At 39.0% G+C, this 17,926-nt stretch overlaps 2 protein-coding genes across 3 annotated transcripts in view; both read right to left on the reverse strand.

Annotated features, from left to right (window-relative positions):
• Positions 1-2,663: 2,663 nt before the first annotated feature.
• LOC112143375 (endothelin-2) lies at positions 2,664-5,077 on the reverse strand. Its single transcript, XM_024267303.2, has 5 exons — positions 4,872-5,077; positions 4,404-4,560; positions 4,095-4,208; positions 3,441-3,494; positions 2,664-3,364 (listed from the first exon to the last, which is right to left on the reverse strand). Exons 1-5 carry the CDS (start codon positions 4,927-4,929, stop codon positions 3,283-3,285), a joined length of 465 nt encoding a protein of 154 aa, XP_024123071.1. The 5' UTR covers positions 4,930-5,077; the 3' UTR covers positions 2,664-3,282.
• Positions 5,078-12,611: 7,534 nt separating this feature from the next.
• The window catches only part of LOC112143399 (transcription factor HIVEP3), a 51,257-nt gene continuing 45,942 nt past the window's right edge, over positions 12,612-17,926 (reverse strand). For both annotated transcript variants that reach the window (XM_024267332.2, XM_024267333.2), the window contains 4 exons: positions 16,119-16,294; positions 15,915-16,016; positions 14,559-15,202; positions 12,612-14,453 (listed from right to left, as the gene is read on the reverse strand). In XM_024267332.2, coding sequence (XP_024123100.1) covers positions 13,806-14,453; positions 14,559-15,202; positions 15,915-16,016; positions 16,119-16,294 — 1,570 coding nt within the window. In that variant the 3' untranslated portion in view covers positions 12,612-13,805. The remainder of the gene's footprint in view (positions 14,454-14,558; positions 15,203-15,914; positions 16,017-16,118; positions 16,295-17,926) is intronic.

The raw sequence follows: 17,926 nt of genomic DNA on the forward strand, positions 1-17,926 counted from the left end.
ACATTTGTGTCTAATTTAATTTACTAAGGAATTGTAGGCAATTTTGGAGCTCAGCTAGTAATTAAGCAACAAGCTAGCTTTTTTATGCTAATTTGGAATTTTGTTAATATTTTAGCAATATATGCTAACATTTTTGGCTAATTTGCTATCTACTTTGGTTTTTAGGCTAATTTAGAGTTTAGCTTCTCTTTTAGCAACATGCTAACATTTTTGGCTGATTTAATTTACTAAGGAATTTAATGCTAATTCGGAGTTCAGCTAGCAATTAAGTAACTAGCTAGATTTTTTTCTAATTTGGCCTCTAGTAAAGGTAAAAGGTAAAGATACGGCTCCCACTAGGTTTTGATCAGTAGAAAACGAGCCCAAATGGCTCTTTTACTGTTAAAGGTTGCCGACCCCTGCCTTAACCTCTTTAGACCTGAGCAAAAATTTGAGGTAACCCTCAAACATGTAGTCACAGGGTTATACTTAAGCAAAATTAACTACTCTGGTGGTAATATAACCCCAAATTTGATGTCCATGCACGCTGACATCAGGTCTCAAGAGGTTAAATGTTCTTAGAGACAAGACGTCAAGATGTGTTCATTAACCTAACTGCACCAAATCAGCATTTCTCATTCAGTCGGGGATTTGTTTTCCAATTTCTAAATATATTTTTAAAATAAAAAACAATTTTCTTTTCCATGTTCAAACCTAAAAAAAAAAACATTAACTTGTAACTTGTTTAGCATGTGCATATTTTCTGAATTTATTCATGCTTGTCAGTTTAAGTGTCTCTACAGAAATGCATCACATGATGCTTTCTTATTACTTTTGTTTATCAAGAGTTGTTAGCATTTTTCTATTTATTTACTGACCCAGATAATTCGGGAAAAAATACCCAGATGTGTTTATTAATGTGTTTAATAATTAAAATTATACGTTTGAATTTCTCTGTCAGCATGATTTCAACAGCTAATTCAGAAACGGGCAAACTTTATCCATCCACACTAGAAGTCATACTATGTTATAAGACATTGACATCTGCTGCTCCAGCACCATGGACAGAGGTTTGTCACTTCTAGAAGTTCATATGTTTCACAAAACTACTTCTTTTTCTGTTTTACACTTTTGATCATCTAAGAGTGCCATGAGTCATTTTTATTGATCATTTATTGGGAAGAACAGAAAATGTGACTACCGTGGAGACACGAACAGGTCCAACAGCCTTCAGACAAATACTTTGAGTTTAATTTAGTCTTTTAGTATTGAGCTGAAACATGAACAAAATACCAACAAATCACATCAGCCTACAAAACAACAGATGAAGCTAAAACATGACTTTATTAGTAATGTCATAACTGACCACAGACAGTCACAATTATGATTCCAGAAGATGTGTCATTCAAACACCTCCTAGTTGATTTTCCAGCACAAATTGTAAAAGTTTGAAGATCAACTAGCCATATACCTTGATGCTTAGTGCAGGGTTCTCAAACTCAGTTTACCTTGGGGCCACTCGGGGCAGAATCTGGCTGAGGCTGGGCTGTATGAGGCTCTATTTGTGCCAAAAATATGTTTTTGCGTCCACTATCTTTGGTCCATTGACTATGTCTACTGAACAAGTTTATTGAACATTTGTTCATGTCTATGCACTACTTCTGCATGTCCGGTGTAACGACAGGAGCGAACGATGGTAGCAACTGTTGCTAAGAACTTTTCTGACTACCAGATCCAGCGACAATAGCAAATGCAAAGTTTTAAGCATAAAGCTGAAACATCACAAAGCAATCATTAATGAAGCGTTGACATACAGAAGATATTGCTTATTAGACATATTACATTAAGGTGGGGCCCACAGTATATGGATTTGGTGGCTTCGCGTGCTGCTAGTTTGAAATCCCTGCTTTAGTGTGATGGGTTTTAAAGAAGGATTTGTGCAGTTTTCCTTTTAGAGAAAATTATCTAATAAGTGTTTTCAAGCTTATTGTAGTGTTTCATGGTGCTCAAGATTTCCGCTTTTAACTGTGAACATCTGTTTCTGAGGGGAATTTCACAGCTTAAGGGCTTTTCTTTAACATTAAAAAAAAGTCCAACTAAGATCAATAAAAATGAAATGCAGTCAAGCAGGTAAACCTTAACTTGGAGTCACGCTACTCTTCTTTGACATTTACTTGTCTGTGCTTCTGGATGTGACAGTAAAAGCGCTTCAGTTCGCCGCAGATTAAGTCATCAAACAACAAATAAATCCTCCCCCAGCTGTTCCTCTCAGCTCTCGCCCTCGCAGGTGTGCCTGGACGGTGGGCTCTGTGTAGCGCGAGCACTCAGAGAAACATGGGGCGACAGGCTGTTTTGTGCCTCTTTTTGCAGCTCCTGACTCATAAAACCACTGAATTCTTCCCACAGATCCTTAGCATAATACTGGCCGAGCTGCCTTCGAGTTGCAGGTGCATTTATTTTTGATGCCAAGCCATGAATTCCTGAACCATTCATCCATGCTAGGCCTCCTTTTGAACTCAGAAATGCGCTCGCTGCTCACACAATTGAATCACACACACTGCTTCATATGATTACTGTTTCCTGGAATCACAAACTAGTACAAACTGAAGGTTTAAGAGCTTAAAAGACAAAAAAAAACATGGGTCGGATAGTGTTTTATTTCTACTTTCAATTTTACACATTAAACATAATCAAATTTAATCATTTTATTTGATTTATTAGTTTATTTCAAGCATTAATTGTTGACAATACTTACAAAAATCACAGATATATCGAACTAATTTAAGAAAAAAGAAAGAAAATTAACAAAAATATAAGAATATACCATACATGTGTACATATAGATACATGTAAATGCAATATTTAAAATAAAACATTCATTAAACTGGACTTTTAACCACCTTCCCCTATTATATTATTAGGTTAATATTAAATATGTTATAATTTGCACAACAAACAAACATTAACTGAGCAAAAACACAGTTCGTGCTTTGACTTCCTGCACTTATATTTACACAATCTCTGTCTTGCCTGGACGGCACACAGAGACAGACACTTCAGCTCCAGCAGTCAAACATCCTCGTTTGTCAGATCTGATCCTCCAGATCTGTCTGCCTACAGACCTTCGTCGTGCGTTCCACCCTCTGTTTCTGACTAAAAACGGACGCTATTTGGCTCTCTTGGCCCTCTGGATCAGCTACCTGCTTCGTTCCCTCCTCTCTTTCATAGGAGTGTCATTTGTTCAGGTGCTCATTTTGCTGCCCTCTTTCCCTTTTTTCACTCTCCCTGTTCCTGCAGTCGAGGTCAAGCGATCTCGCTCTCAGAGAGCTGCTCTCCGTCTGACCCGGGAGCAACTCCAGCTCTGTTTGACTTAACAGCAGCAGATCTGCAAGACAGAAGGTCATTCAGTAACTTCATAGTGGAATAAAAATGTTTTTTTTCTCTCTTTTCGGTAAACTTACCTGAGGATACTGAGGATGTCCAGGTGGGAGCGCTTCACAGATTTGATGTCTGGGCTGCAGACAGGAACACAAAACAGTTAGCTAAAAAAATGACCCATAAACATAGTTAACTGAACATTTTGCAGTTTATTACTTTGTTTTATTAAATCTGCATGAAAGAATCACATGCTATCTATATCTGTAAGCTTAAAATCTTATCTTTATAGGCTCTCTAAATATTTTATGTCACAACAAAGTCGTCATTCAGAATAAGTTTTAGCTGCATCTGTTCAGGCATGCCTCTCTGCATCTCTGGATTTTGTTTTTTAGGTTTCTGTGAACACACAGCAAATGACTGTCATTGTTAAAGAATGCAAGTTCTTGGGGAATGGTTCCTCTTGCAATGGATTCTGACACACCTCAGTTCTGAGGTCGAATCCAAACTTAGTGCGCCAAAATAGCCCGCCACCCTCAGGGCACAGATGGACTGTTGTTGATGATCACACCCTCAGTAAAGTACGGCTTGTGAGGCACATTTAGGCTCATAATAGCTTCTGATTTTCCCTCACACCCTGCCACTCCTTTTTTTCTTCTCAAAGGTTACTGACATCGCACAAACGGAGCCACTCGGCTCTGAAGGCTGAATTTGGGAATCAAACTGGGCCCCAAACTCACCGGACACGGCAGAAGTTGGAGCAGGCTTCGTCTCTCACATCGGCACAGGTGCAGCGGCCAGTGGAGCGGCGTCGCCGCAGCAGAGCACCACCCAGGCCGTAAACTGTTGTCTTACTGCGGAGGTGAAGAGAAACCCATGATTCAAACATTGATCAGACTTTGCTCTTTGGAACGCTGCATATCACATTTAATAATGCAGCAACAGCAGAGTTATTTAACCATTACCATGCTAAGTTTAAACAAAAAATCTCAATTTTTAACTAAAAAAAACAGTTTTCTCTTTGGGAATCTGAGTCCTGTCCTGCTCACCTGGGTGTGTTGACCCAGATAATGTCCAGGTGACAGAAGTAGTGGCACTCGTAGTCGTCCTGGGTGCTGCAGGCGCAGCGTCTGGTCCTCACATGGTGAGTTGGGGCTCCATCACCTACATCTACGTCTGACTCCTTCATGACTGGAAGACCCAAACCTGTAGAAACCATGTCTCATCATCTGTACCTTTCATTTTCCCCCCATTTCCATAAAGACAAACATCATTTATAGACAGCTGAAATTAAAATACTTTTTAAACTAAAAAAACATTTAAAATTTCTATTTTTGGAAAAGTTGCAGTACGGTGTGAAACAAAAGTCTTTCATTTTTTATTAAAAAATCACTTTTTCATCACACTTTCCAGTTAAGAATCGATGTTAACATTTAGCAAATATTGAAGCATCAGGATGTAGAGATGAGAATTTTTTTTTGAATGGCTCTAAGGAAATAAAAGTCATAAAGTCTTACCATCCTGAAAGGAAGCCCATAGCGTGACGAGGAGAAAAAGGCTGCTGTGAGTAGACATCCTGAGGAGGATGGAGCTGTGTGGTAATCTGCTGCTGCTGCTGCTGTGGATTTTCCTACCAAAGGTGTGTGAACTTTATGTCTCTCCTCCTCTGTGATGTCACAGCAGAAGCTCCTCCCACTCCCTCCTGAAACGGCGTGCGACCCCACGCTGCTCAAGCCAGTGACAGATTCCAGGAATATCTGCTGTTCTTTAGCCTCTCTGTGGCAGTGATAAATGTCACCTGCTGAATGAGGGCTTTGTCCTCCGCTTTCCTCTGAATGAGGATCTAAGATCCCTGTGATCGCTGGAAACACATGAGGGGAGAGATTACACCGAACAGGCTGTCAGATTGTCACATTTCTCAGTTTGAGCCGATAATAAACAAAAAGAATTATTACTGATGTCCAGATCAGAGTTATGAGTTCAATTCAATACTTATTCAAATACTGCATTTAAGTTGAGATCAAGTTGAGTTTTACAGTTTAAGTTCATATTTAATACTTTGCATTCAAAGTCTCCATCCAATCATGTTTTGATCTATTGTTGGTCCTTTAATCTTGATTATACCATTTTTAGGGTAAATCAAAAACCTGTGTGCTTTTTCTGGGTCATAGTTTCTGCAGAGTGGCAGTACTTCATTTGAAATCAATCTGAGTTGTAGGCGGGACGGCCCCCACTTCCCATCATCCATCTATTTACATGCTAGCCCCTCACAACCCCAGCCAAACATTAAGAATAATTTGGATCTATCTACAGTTTTGACCCAGACAAGGAAAACAATGACCCACAAGAATGTAGTTGTGTATTCTCAACAGAATGAAGAGGAACAGGGAGGTTGTGACCCACTGATTGCAGAACATAACAACTACAAGCTTTTTCCAACTTCATCTTTATGTCTGCTTCTGATTTATCACATTTTGAATGAAGAAATACTCTGAAATATAATTTTAAGATTACTTTTTTTGTAAATATATGAGAATATTGCCAACATCAAAAACACTATTTTCATTAGATTGGGTCTTTAATGGATTCATGATTAAGAGTTATCATGGTGGCATCACATACGTGTGGATGTAGGCTATACATGAAAGTGTTTTTTTTTATTCCCAATTGCTTTTATTTTTTAAAATCAAGTTACATCTAAAAATTTAATTGTGTCTATGTATGGATAAATAGTTTTTTGTTTTCCCTACTTTTGTATTTTTTAAGTTTTTATTGCTTGAATTAAACCAAATTACACATTTTTGCTTAGCACTGCATAGTTAAAGGACAAAAAAAACATGTGTTTGTGATAAAAATGTATTAACATAATTAAGTGACAAAAACTTCCAAAATAAAATCATTCTCTTGTATCTTTTCAATAAAATAATGCATTGATTTGAATACTTTTATAATAATTCAGTTGTTTTGAATCTATCGGTCGTGGAGTTTGTTAAATGTTAAAACTTATTTATTCCCACTTCAGTGAGAGTTTTTTATCCCATTCTCCATCATTTCCACATAAAAGTGTGATCCGCATGTGTATGGAATGATTATATACCTCAGTAATGTTTAACTAAATGCTGAGTCACTCCAGTTGCTCCTGGGCTGATCTCAGGGTTTGTGGATGTTGAAGAAGTCAAGTTCAGGATACTGGAGGAAAGGTGAAAGGGCCACTTATCTCCAAAAAAAAAAATGATTATGTAAACACAATTTTCACACAGATGTGAAGATGGAAAGCAGATTGAACTGGAAATAAATCCAAAAATCTACTTTCTGTTGAAGTTCAGTTGAAGAGTTGAAAATGTTTCATTTCCTTACTTTGGGATCAATACATTTCTAATCTATTTTAAGATTTCACTTGCCGTCAGTTAAAGAAGCCAATGGAAAAACTTTAACTCCTTCTTTAAATTAAACTCTTCTGATTTTTTTTGTCAAGATGCCTGGCATCATCAGCTAAAAAACAAACACAAAAAATCCAACAACAAAAATTCAACATTTTAGGCCGTGCTGTGTATTTTCAATGAAGTTTGTCAGTGAGAAATGTGTCATCAGTTCGTTATAAATAAAGAAAAAAATCAATAAAGTTGGATTATAATTCATCAACCATGACTTAGCAGCTGTAGGTCACTGCATTAGGTAATGCGTAAAGAAATACTCAACCCAAAAATCCTTCTGCACCTTTTGTCTGTCCTCACAGGCAATAAAAACTGCAGTTTAGCATTCTAACACACTGAATGTATAACTTATTTTTTATGTGAAAGTTAGATTTCAGATCTGTTCATTTCTCTTTTCCTGCAAAGTTTTTGCTGATTTTGTTTTTGATGATAATTTTTTGTCATTAAAACTACAACATTTTAATTGTTTTTTTCTATTTACTATTAGAAATGTCTTTGACAATCAGTTAAAAAATAGTCTGAAGAACATCCTCCTCCTGAGGCCTGGTCTCTCTGTAATGTGGGACTTTCTGAATAGAATCTATAATTCTGTGACCTTTGACTAAAGTGATCTGTCCATCCATGACAACAGGGACTGATAATGAAGCTGGTCCCTGCCCACAGGCATTAGGAATCCCTGTCATCATGTCACACCCACATGACCTGCCAAGGCAGGTCAGCCGTGCTGGAGTCCTCCAGATAGCCAAATGCCAACCATCAAGTATGTAAATGCAGAGGAAACTGCGTTCAGATGTGCTGTGCAGATGACATCTCCCAATGCTGGCAGTATTTGGGAAACTTCCACAGGATCTTCTGACGGAAACATTTATTTGACCTATTTGGATTTCCAGCTTCTGTCTGCATCTTTTCATTCCAAACAAGCGATGCTCTGATATCATAACAAGATTCTTTCACCTGTAGTTTAAATCATCTCCTTCCTGACAGATCCACCCTTTTAGCAGATCGGGAATCAATGTTAGTTCATAGAAGGATCAGTAAAAACAAGAAAAAATGTGCTTCTATTTAAAAATGAAAGTAAACGTGTTTAAATTTTGATTAAATATCATGCAAAACATATATGTTCTACCTTTAAAAATCCCATCAGCTCAAAGACATTGTGCAATTATGCCATCTTTTGGCATCCATCCAAAAACCTGCAACAATGTACTTGTGTAAGCTTTATATAATCATTGATTTGTTGTGTCAGTTAATATTGTTCTGTGTGATTCAAAAACACAGTGAGGATGGGAACAATGCTCTTGTGAGAGGAGGGGGACGAGTCACAATGCACATCTTTCTAGAAGCCGGTGTATCTATAGGGTGTGTTTCTATGCTCAAAAAAAAAAAAACCTCTAAAAATTATTTACAGAAGGAACCAGCAGCTGGCCCACATAGACAACAAAGCTTCCTGGAATTTATTGCCTGCTATATAACTTTGTGTGGAGAGTCTTTTAAAAAAAGGCGTGTGACTTATGTTTCACAACGAGTGCAAAAGCCAATGCAGCCTTAATGCAAAACATTAGAAAAATGTATCACATTTGATCATTTTAATAAAACTCGTGCCTTTAAGACATATTTATTTATATTGACAGACATATCTTTGAATGCTAAGTTATGAAATAGCTTTAGACCTACATGCTGACCTGTGGGTAAAAACACTTCAGTTTAGTGCTAACATAAATGCTACTGGCTTTAGCTCTGAGTGGGAAATCCTCTATAAATTACATTATTTGTAAATGAAAAAAAGGTTGAGTAACTAAAAAAAGCTAAAAGTTATAAGATATTTTGATCCCTTTTCCTGTGAGTTTGTTCAGAATCAACATAAAAGTCTAAATTGAGAATAAAAACTAAATTTTTTGGTTCAAAAAGGGGGAAAAATATATAAATATATATATAATCTTTGTAATCTGACTGGAATGATTAAAAAGAAAAACATAAATACATGATTTAGTTTGGTGGAGATTTCTACTGCTTCTGTCATCACTTGTTCTGTTTCCTTTGGTAAATAAGTTAATATAGTCTATTTTTATGGTTCTTTTCTCAGATTGCAGTCACCAAGTGCTTTACAGGATAAGAAGCAGTGCAGCATTTGAGTCACAGCAAGGCCCCACACAGGCACTATTTACCTGTGTCACAAAAATCTAGGCTAATTTTCTTCATTTTTATTTAGTTGTCTCTTCTCTTTATTTTTTCACTAAATTTCTCTTTCGTGCTTAATACTTTGAAAAAGTTAGCTGCACATTTATTTGTGACGGTTATTCCTCCACGCCAACCCCAGAGTGTGTCATCAGAACATTTGCATTAGTAATTCCTAGCACGCGCGGATTGGACAACTACAGATTTAAGGCTGGAATCTGCTGTGTCATAACTACTTGTGCTCAAATTTCTCAGCCTTTGATCGACTTTCTGACTCGTTCCCTCAGTAACTTCAGACCAATCAAAGATTTGGAAGAGTTTACAGCAACAGGCACAATAAGGAAATAGAACAAAATCTTACAGATCTAGGATGCTTGTCCCCTCAATGACCTATTTTAGTTCTTTTTAGCTGAGTTTGTGTGGTGATTTAAATCAACGAATGATGCCATCTAAAGGCAGCAGAGGGGAAATGCAGGGCTCTGTTGTCAAAGACAGACGTGAACAGAGTTTTATAGATAAGGTTTAAATAAGCATTGACTTCATCCCTTCCTCTTTTCTTGGATCAGTCCAACTGAAACTTTTTTTCTCCCAAATATTGAAGATGATGATAATATTTATTAATTTGTTTTGTTTTTACATTTCAAATATAAAAAAAATCCCACTATTTTTCAGAGAAAAAAATGCTGGAAATGTTAATATGACGTTGCATTAGAAGTCTAAAACTATCTCCTGTGGCTAAAACAAATTAGAGGTATTTGAATGAATCTTTTTGCTGTTTTGATGTTTCTTACCTTGTTTCTTTGGCTTGGTGAGAGTCTGGCAAAGCCACAGAGAAGCTCTGATGCTGAACCAGAGAAGATGGGGTTCTTGACTTGTCCCACTCCCTCTCTGCAGCTTTCAGTGGACTCTGTTCCCAAAAATCAGATCAGTCTATCAGGAATTAGAACCTGTAGGTCAGAAGGCCCTGAAAGTCAGACAATAGAGGGATTTCATAAAATAACACTACAGATTTCCAATCAGCCTTTCATTTAGATTCAGTTCAAACCTTGATTTTGTCTTTTTTTTTGGTCACATGTTAGTTTTGGTTCATTTGTTTATTAATAAACAACAAAAAATACTGCAGAAACCTTTCTTAAAATTGCTAATAAGCAAAAAATATTGAAGAAAAACCTGTCATATAATGAAATAAAATAAAAACAATTTACAGATGTGTTTGACACTTTCAGCATAAACATGCTGGTATGCAGTAGGAATGCACAATTCCTCCATTCAGTTCAATGTTGTAACACAAGGCCCGGTTTTAAAAACAAGAACTGTGGCATCACCAGTTTAAACCACAGTTTGGGTCATTAAAAAATGCAATGCATTTCAATTACTTAAGTATGATAAGTCGAGCGGGGAATCACTAAAAAATTTTCTTGTCATATTTAATCTGAAACCTAAAAAAAATGTCAAACTTCAAAATCAGTTTATTTACAAAAGTACAAACTCTGCAAAGGAAAGGAAACACTATAAAACATCCTTACAAGAACGGATGAAATGTTCTTTTTAAAGTCTTTATACTTTACATAGTTGCATGTGCTGACAACACAACCATATAAAAAATATTGACGGAAATTAGTGGACACAGGCTGATCCAACTTGGATGTAACGTCTTTGGAACAAGTCATAATGAAGCTCAGTAGTGGGCGTGGCCTCCATGTACCTGTGTTACTTCCCTGCAACGCCTGGGTCTGCTTCTAAAGGTCTGCTGGAGGATCTCCTCCCACACCTGGACCAAAACATCCCCCAACTCCTGGGCATTCTGTGGTGCTACCTGACGTTGGTGAATGGACCGAGACGTGATGTTCCAGATGTGCTCAATTGGATTTGGGTTTGGGGAACGGGTGGGGCGGTCCATTTCATCTTTACCTTCGTCTAGCAGTAACTGCTGACACACTCCAGCCAGATGAGGGTCAGCCAGGGCCGGTTCTGGGCTGCATGGGGCCCTAGGCGAAAGGGGATTTTTGCAGTTCCTCCCCCGCATGCACACACACACACACACATACCCCTGCCCAAAAAAAGAGAAACACCATGGCTGCCTTTAATTAGTAAGGATAAAATAGTAACCACAAGAAAAAAAATAAGATAACACTACTCTCAGGCCAGGATGCAAATCCCCGACCTTTGCAATGGAAGGCAACCACGACACCAATATTTGGTGTGACTTTCCAGGCCTAGATTCTAATGACAGGCATCTCCAGTGTTAAGGTTTTAAGATTTGCTAAATGTTTAAACATTTCCGTTGTTAAGGCTTTAAAAAGAGGGTAAAAAAGAAACCTAGATCGCTAGTTATATTCTTCTTGTCTGACCAAGAACAAAAGTATTTTTTGACTGAAATGTGATGGGGGGATTTCCTAGCAAATGAATGTAAATAAAGTAGACAAACCTCTGCTTTGGGTCCGTTTTTTCCTCCTCTTCCTTCCTTTTTAGACTCTACAGGTGTCCCTGAGGGCTTGTTTTGGTGCCTTTCATCCTTCCGAGCAGCATCCGAGCAGCACCTCGCAAAATTACTGATTATGTCAAACTTTTTAATTGATTTATTTATGTTTCTTTCAATTATTATGTTTTTTAAACATTTTACACAAAATAGGTGGCGTGTCAAAAAAAATAAAACAGAATAATAATTGCAATTTGACGTTCCCTCCAGTAGATGGCGCCCTAGGTCACCCATGCCCTGGGCCGGTCCTGAGTCTAGCAATGTTTTGGATTAGGAGGAACACAGGGCCAATCGCACCGGCATAAGGTCTCACAAGGGGTCTGAGAATCTCATCTGGGTACCTAATAGCAGTCAGGCTACCTCTGGAGAGGACATGGAGAGCTCAGCGGCCCTCCGTAGAAATGTTACCCCAACCTCCTGCCAAACTGGTCATGTTTGACAATGTTGCAGGGAGCAGAACGTTCTCCTGGGCATCTCTAGACTCTGTCATGTCTGTCACATGTGCTCAGTGTGTACCTGCCTTCATGTGTCAACAGCACAGAGCACCAGTGGAGAATTTGCCAATTTTGGTGTTTTCTAGTGAATGCCAAAAGTCTTTCATGGTGTTGGGCTGTAAGGACAACTCCCACCTCTGGATGTTGGACCCTCATACCATCTTCATGGAGTCTGTTTCTAACAGTATGAGCAGACAAGCGCATATGTGTGTCCTGCTGGAGGTCATTTTGGAGGGTTCTGGAAATCCTGTTTCCCTTGCACAGAGGAGGAGGTAGAAGTCCTTGGTGTTGTCTCTTGCCTGTCTCCTGGGAGCACCTCTATACTCTGGACACTGACGGACGGAGAACCTTCTTGCCACAGCTTTCATTGATGCGCCGTCCTGGATGAGTTACACTACCTGGTCCACTTGTGTGGGTTGTAGATCCCATGTCATGGTACCACTGGAGAGGCAGCACTGTCGGCATTCAAAAGTCACCAAAACATCAGCCAGAAAACGTAGTGAGGGAGAAGTTGTTTGTGGTAAACACTTGGAGAACCACTCGTTTACTGGAGATGTCTTGCTGATCGCCTTGTTGTCTATTCCACTTGAATAAAAACGTGAAACTGCTTCAGTCAGTGTTGTTTCCTAATTGGACAGTTTGATTCCACACAAATGTGATGAACTTGGAATAATATTAAGTTACTAAGGTTTATTTTTTGTAGTTTATCATACATTTGAGTTCAAACAAGATTTTTGTGCTTTGAATTCATCGAAATACCTATGAAGACAGATAAAAACCAAGCTGTAAAAAAGATTCTCTACGGTGTACAAAGAAGTTAAATCCGTTTAAACTCTTTCACATCTTCTTAATAAAATTACAGCAACAAAAAAGCAGAAGAAAGGTACAAGCTCAAAGATGTCTGATGCTTTTATTTTTTATTTCTTTCAATGACTAGAAATTTCGCTGTGTGAAATCTGCAGGGCACTTGATCCTCTGGTACCAGCCAAACTCAATTCCTCCATTTTTGCTTTTTTTTTCTCTTTTTTAAACCAATTCAAGTTACAAGGACATCATAAAAAAGACACATAGATGTAACAGAAAAGTTTTTTTCTTCCCAAAACAAGAAGTCAAAAAGAAAAATCTCAAAGAAATTTCATTGTCATCAAATAACAATAAATAAGGAGCACATTCCCTGTACAGACAAATACTCTATGCTAGATTCTTTGTAATAAAAATAGAACTTCAGTGCATTTCCTTTGACTTTCATGGTTACTCTTTCTGTATACCCATAATGCAACGCTCAGCGAACCCTGAAAAAATAAAATAAAAAAAAACAAAAAAAAAAACATTGGTCTTCAGAGTGGAAGCAATCAGAACACCAAATATTAACCCTCATTTAGGCATAAAAAATGTGTAAGAAATCAACAACTTTTCTTTGTCTTTCTGTGCATTACACCTTAAAAACATAAACAGTAAAAAACAATACAATTGTATTTAAAACTGGATGAACAGAAATGGAATTTTTTTTAGGTTTTGGTCATTTACAAATTTATTTATATTGTTTTAGTCCTTTGACAAATGTTCAGACATTAAGATTACCAGTACCAGTAAAGATACAGAAGGTACGTGAGTGTGTGTATACATATACACACACAAATATATATATATATATATTTATATTTATATATGAGATTTACAGAAACTTTTTTTCACACAAAAAAGAGTGCATTATATAACAAACCTGAATATTGCCAAAGAGCCAACATTTAAGTTAACAATAGTATTGAAAACTGTATAAAAACAAAGCAATAAAAAACAAAAAAAACAAGACTAGTGTAGCAACCAATAAGCTAAGTGGGATGCGAGATGCATCAAGGTGTCACACTGTTAAGTGCTCTGGTCTTCTCTACTCGAGTGTCCTTTAGATCCTCCCTCCGTCCCGTCTCCACTGGAAGGTCGCTCCTTCTTCTCAGGCTGCTGTCTAACGGCACGCGAGGCTACAGGGGCTGCTAAGCTGAGTCGAGGCGCTCTGGATGGACTGTCTGTGGTGCGGCCTTGGCTGGTCTCCGTGGCAGAGCTGTGGGTCTGGACGGAGCTCTGTAAGCTGCCATATTGCTTCAAATCTGTCTCCTCCAAATCTGGTCTAGAAGATGCTTCTGCTGCAGTGAAACCGTGCTGCACTGGCTGGCCGGTTCCCAGCATCTGGTGCCCTGACCAGTGGTCTCCAGGAGTGCTAAGCCCTTGAGTCCTGGGGGTCCCGCCCCAGTATGGTTCAAAGCGGGCCATCGACGGCCCCTCCAGCGGGGGAGATGTTGGTGATGACGGTGTGGTGGGGTGGCTCCTTGGCCTTGCTTGTACCATTTGGATCCCACCGATTGGTATCATCAGGTAGTTGACTTTGGCTTGTTGGGAGTGCATGGGGAGGTGGCTGAAGGTGGTGTCTGCAGTTTGGAGGCCGGGATAAACCTCGCACGTTGAAAACCGAAAAGCAGACGAAGACAAGCTGGTTTCTTCTGCTGCTGTACCGCCTTTCTCCTGTAGGGGGAGCAAAGAGTTCAGTTTAGTGGAGCACAGATGTTGAGAAGACACAGACAGTGAGGAGTGGGGGGGTGAATTCTGTGTGTGACAGTAACGACTGACCGTATTGGCATGGCCTCCTTTTGTGCTGGGACTCTCCCAAGGCAGGAGTCCAGTGGCTCTGTGCTGTAATCTCAACGAGGGAGGGGTCCGAACTCGAGATGCTTGGTAGCAACTTGGCGAAATGGGACGAAGAGGAGACAGAGGCCTGACGGGAGATGGCCCCCTCTCAGGGGAGGGTGAGATGTGTCGGGTGGGCGTGGAGAGCTCGGCCCTGGGGGAGAGGCTGCGGATCGGCGAGGGCAAATCCAGGCGGGGGGACAGGCTGCGGCTGGGGGAGCAGCTCTCACTGCTGGGGGAGAAGGCTCTGGTGGACGCCTTCCAGCCTCGCCGGGAGAATAGTACTCTCCTGCTGCCCGGGGACGCCGCTCTCCTGCTGGGCCACACTCCTCGAGGAGGAGGCTCCAGATCGAGGCTGGGACTAGGCTCGGGGTCAGGAGTGCCCCGCTGCGAGTGCCGACTGGAGCTGGAGAGCCCCCCCGACGACGGGTGGGTATCCGACGAACAGGAGGATAACAGATCTTCATGGGAGACGGACTCCTCTTCTTCTTCCTCCTCTTCCTCCTCCTCCTCATCATTATCGGAATCCTCCACATCTGAAAACTGATGGTCCTCCGAGCCACAGACACGACCCTCACTTCCTGCTTCTGTGCAGATACACAAAAAAAGAATAAAGTTCAATATTCACTTATTCACTTTATAACTTTAAAAACTCCACAGAAAGTCGTGCTGCATCTGTAAAAATAAACACAAAAAACAGAGCAGAACATTGTCCGTGTACAAGGACAAAAGTTGGCAACTGAACACCTCATCTTCCTCCCATCAAATAGACGTTATAAATAGACCCAGAATGAAAGGGCTGGAATTTAATTGAAAAGCAGCGTGCCTCTATTCACAAACTATCTCTGCAGCCTTGTGAATGGTGTAAAATGGCTCGTCCTTGGCTGGAATGAGAGCGGCTCGTCAGGAAGAAAGACAGCCGGCACAGACCGGCACAGCAAGGTAGAGAATCGTGACGCGCCGACTTGGAGACTCTCCTGTGGCTTCATTTGGGGGCAGATGGAAGCGCTCATCTGTGCTCTGCCTTACCCCAGAGGATCATCCTTGAGGACAGTGGCCGTGCCCCATCCACTGCATCAGGAGGACGGGCTTTGCTCTGTATTCTTCATTTATTTATTTCCCACTTTTTCATATTTCTTATGCAAGGCCGTGGGGATGAGAATAGAACATGGTGTTGCATAAGCTGTCAGTGCTGAGTAGCAGTTCTTCTTCACAAGCAGAAGTTCATCCAGCTGTGCACAAATACTTCCACACAGCCAGAGCAAAATAGGTCGGAAGCATCCCCATTCCCCGATGTACCTGTTTCCTCGCTCTCTGGCTCGTCCAGTGATGACTCAGAGACTCCCATAGCCTGGCATTTCTTCCCATGAGCCTTCGACTTCATGTGTTTGGTAAGGTTTCCTAGAAAGAAACAGAAACACTCTTATAATATGGAAAATGTAGGGGATAAAGTAAAAAATGGATGGAGGTAAAATCCACGTTGAAGGTAACTTGTCATTTTACCTTTGGTTTTGAAGGCAAAATTGCAGTGTTGGCAAATGTACGGGCGCACATCAGTGTGCGTTCTGATGTGCTTTTTAAGCATGCTCGGCTTCTTGCAGCGAATGCCACACTCTCCGCATATGTACTTCCCTCTGCCGCGGCCTCTCACGTAGATGTACTCCTCGTTGGACTTGTATCTGATGAGGATGTGGGAGAAACATTGAGATCTCTTTTCTGCCTTCATTAAAGCCCAAAGCACTTTACTGTCCTATCCATTCAAGAACACTGATGTGTGCATGTAAGGCATCATACAGACCACATCAGCAATGTGGAGTTTAGTGTTTTGCCTAAAGATACTTTGACATATAGGTGGCAAAAGGGGCATCGAACTTGCAGTCTTCTGATCAGACTGATTGCTCGACCTCTGCACCACAGCCTCATGACAGGAAATAGGTTACAAAAAGAGCATTTGTAGTAAAAAATATTCTCATATGGTTCATTTTTGGTGTTGGCCAGGAAGAATTAAATTGTAAAATGTAAGAAAATTCAAAATTTCTGTAAAAATTAACTAATAAAATGTCAAGAAAAAAAATATTTTTTTGAGAATAAGTTTATATAATTAAACAAATATTATAAAAATGTAGTGAGATTATAAGAAAAAGATTTAAACTTGCATGGGTAAAAGGAATAAAATTATGGTAAAAAGACAAAATAAATTTTAAAATTATGGGGAAAAAGGAAATAACACTTTCTAATAAGATTATAGGGTTTTAGTAAGACATTTATCAGCACAACAAGCCAAATAAGGTTCATAAACATAGTAAGATTCCTTAACATCTAAAGTGAGACCACTGTCTACAAAGTCCATAGTGATAAACTGCTTAAATCAAATCAAATCAGACTTTACTTGTATAGCACTTTTAAAAAAAATGAATCTCCATCAAAGTGCTTTACATAAAAATAACATTTTAAAAACAAAAGATAATGCCCACAAGCCCCACCCTTCCACACACACGCACAAACACACACACATCGACATATCGCCACACCATGAAAGAAAAAAACAAATAAAATAAATCAATAAATAAATGAATAAATGAATACTAAATAAATACTAAAAGGATGTAAAGCATAAATCTAGAAATCTGGCTTTGTACTGCAGTGAGGAAACAATATTTTTGGGACTTGTCCACACCAGTGACCCCCCCAATCAAGTTCACAGAGTACGCTACCACAGGACCCCCCAGATCCAAGCAAAGAGTCAGACCCGGGAGATCCCACTGCAGCGACCCTGTTCACTGAGAAAGGTCAATCACTAATGTGGAGGATCCCTCAGAGGAAGACACTGGAGTTAAAAATGTAAAAGGAGTAAAATAGATTAAAATGAATAAATAAATAAAATAAAAGTAAAAAAAACATAAATAAAAAGACAAGTAAAAAAAAAAAAATATATATATATATATATATATATATATATATATACACATACATAAAAAATAGACTGACATAATTCAGTAAAAATAAATAAGTATTGATTAAGTAAAAATAGAGGATAAAAGAAAATATCAAATCAACTAAAAGCCAGGTTAAAAAGGTAGGTCTTGAGCCTCCCTTTAAAAACCCCTTACAAACTTACAAATGTATTAACTATTATATTAGTTGTTTTGCAGCACCTCATCTATTTGGTAGCATCTATTAGTGTTACCGATGTCTAAACGTTGTGAGAATAAAGTCATAAAATTAAAAGAAAAAAAGTTTTACATTTTATTACAATTAAGTCTTACAAATCTATATATTTTTTAAAAAGTCAAAATTTTATGAGAAAAAAA

This window comes from Oryzias melastigma, linkage group LG16 (assembly GCF_002922805.2).
Source record: "Oryzias melastigma strain HK-1 linkage group LG16, ASM292280v2, whole genome shotgun sequence".
Lineage (NCBI taxonomy): Eukaryota > Metazoa > Chordata > Actinopteri > Beloniformes > Adrianichthyidae > Oryzias > Oryzias melastigma.

Coding starts and splice junctions, on each gene's coding strand:
- LOC112143375 (XM_024267303.2), bottom strand. CDS start 4,929: ATGTCTACTCACAGCAGCCTTTTTCTCCTCGTCACGCTATGGGCTTCC. Junction 4,561..4,871: donor ATGGGCTTCCTTTCAGGATG/GTAAGACTTTAT, acceptor TGGTTTCTACAG/GTTTGGGTCTTCCAGTCATG. Junction 4,209..4,403: donor ATCTGGGTCAACACACCCAG/GTGAGCAGGACA, acceptor TCACCTCCGCAG/TAAGACAACAGTTTACGGCC.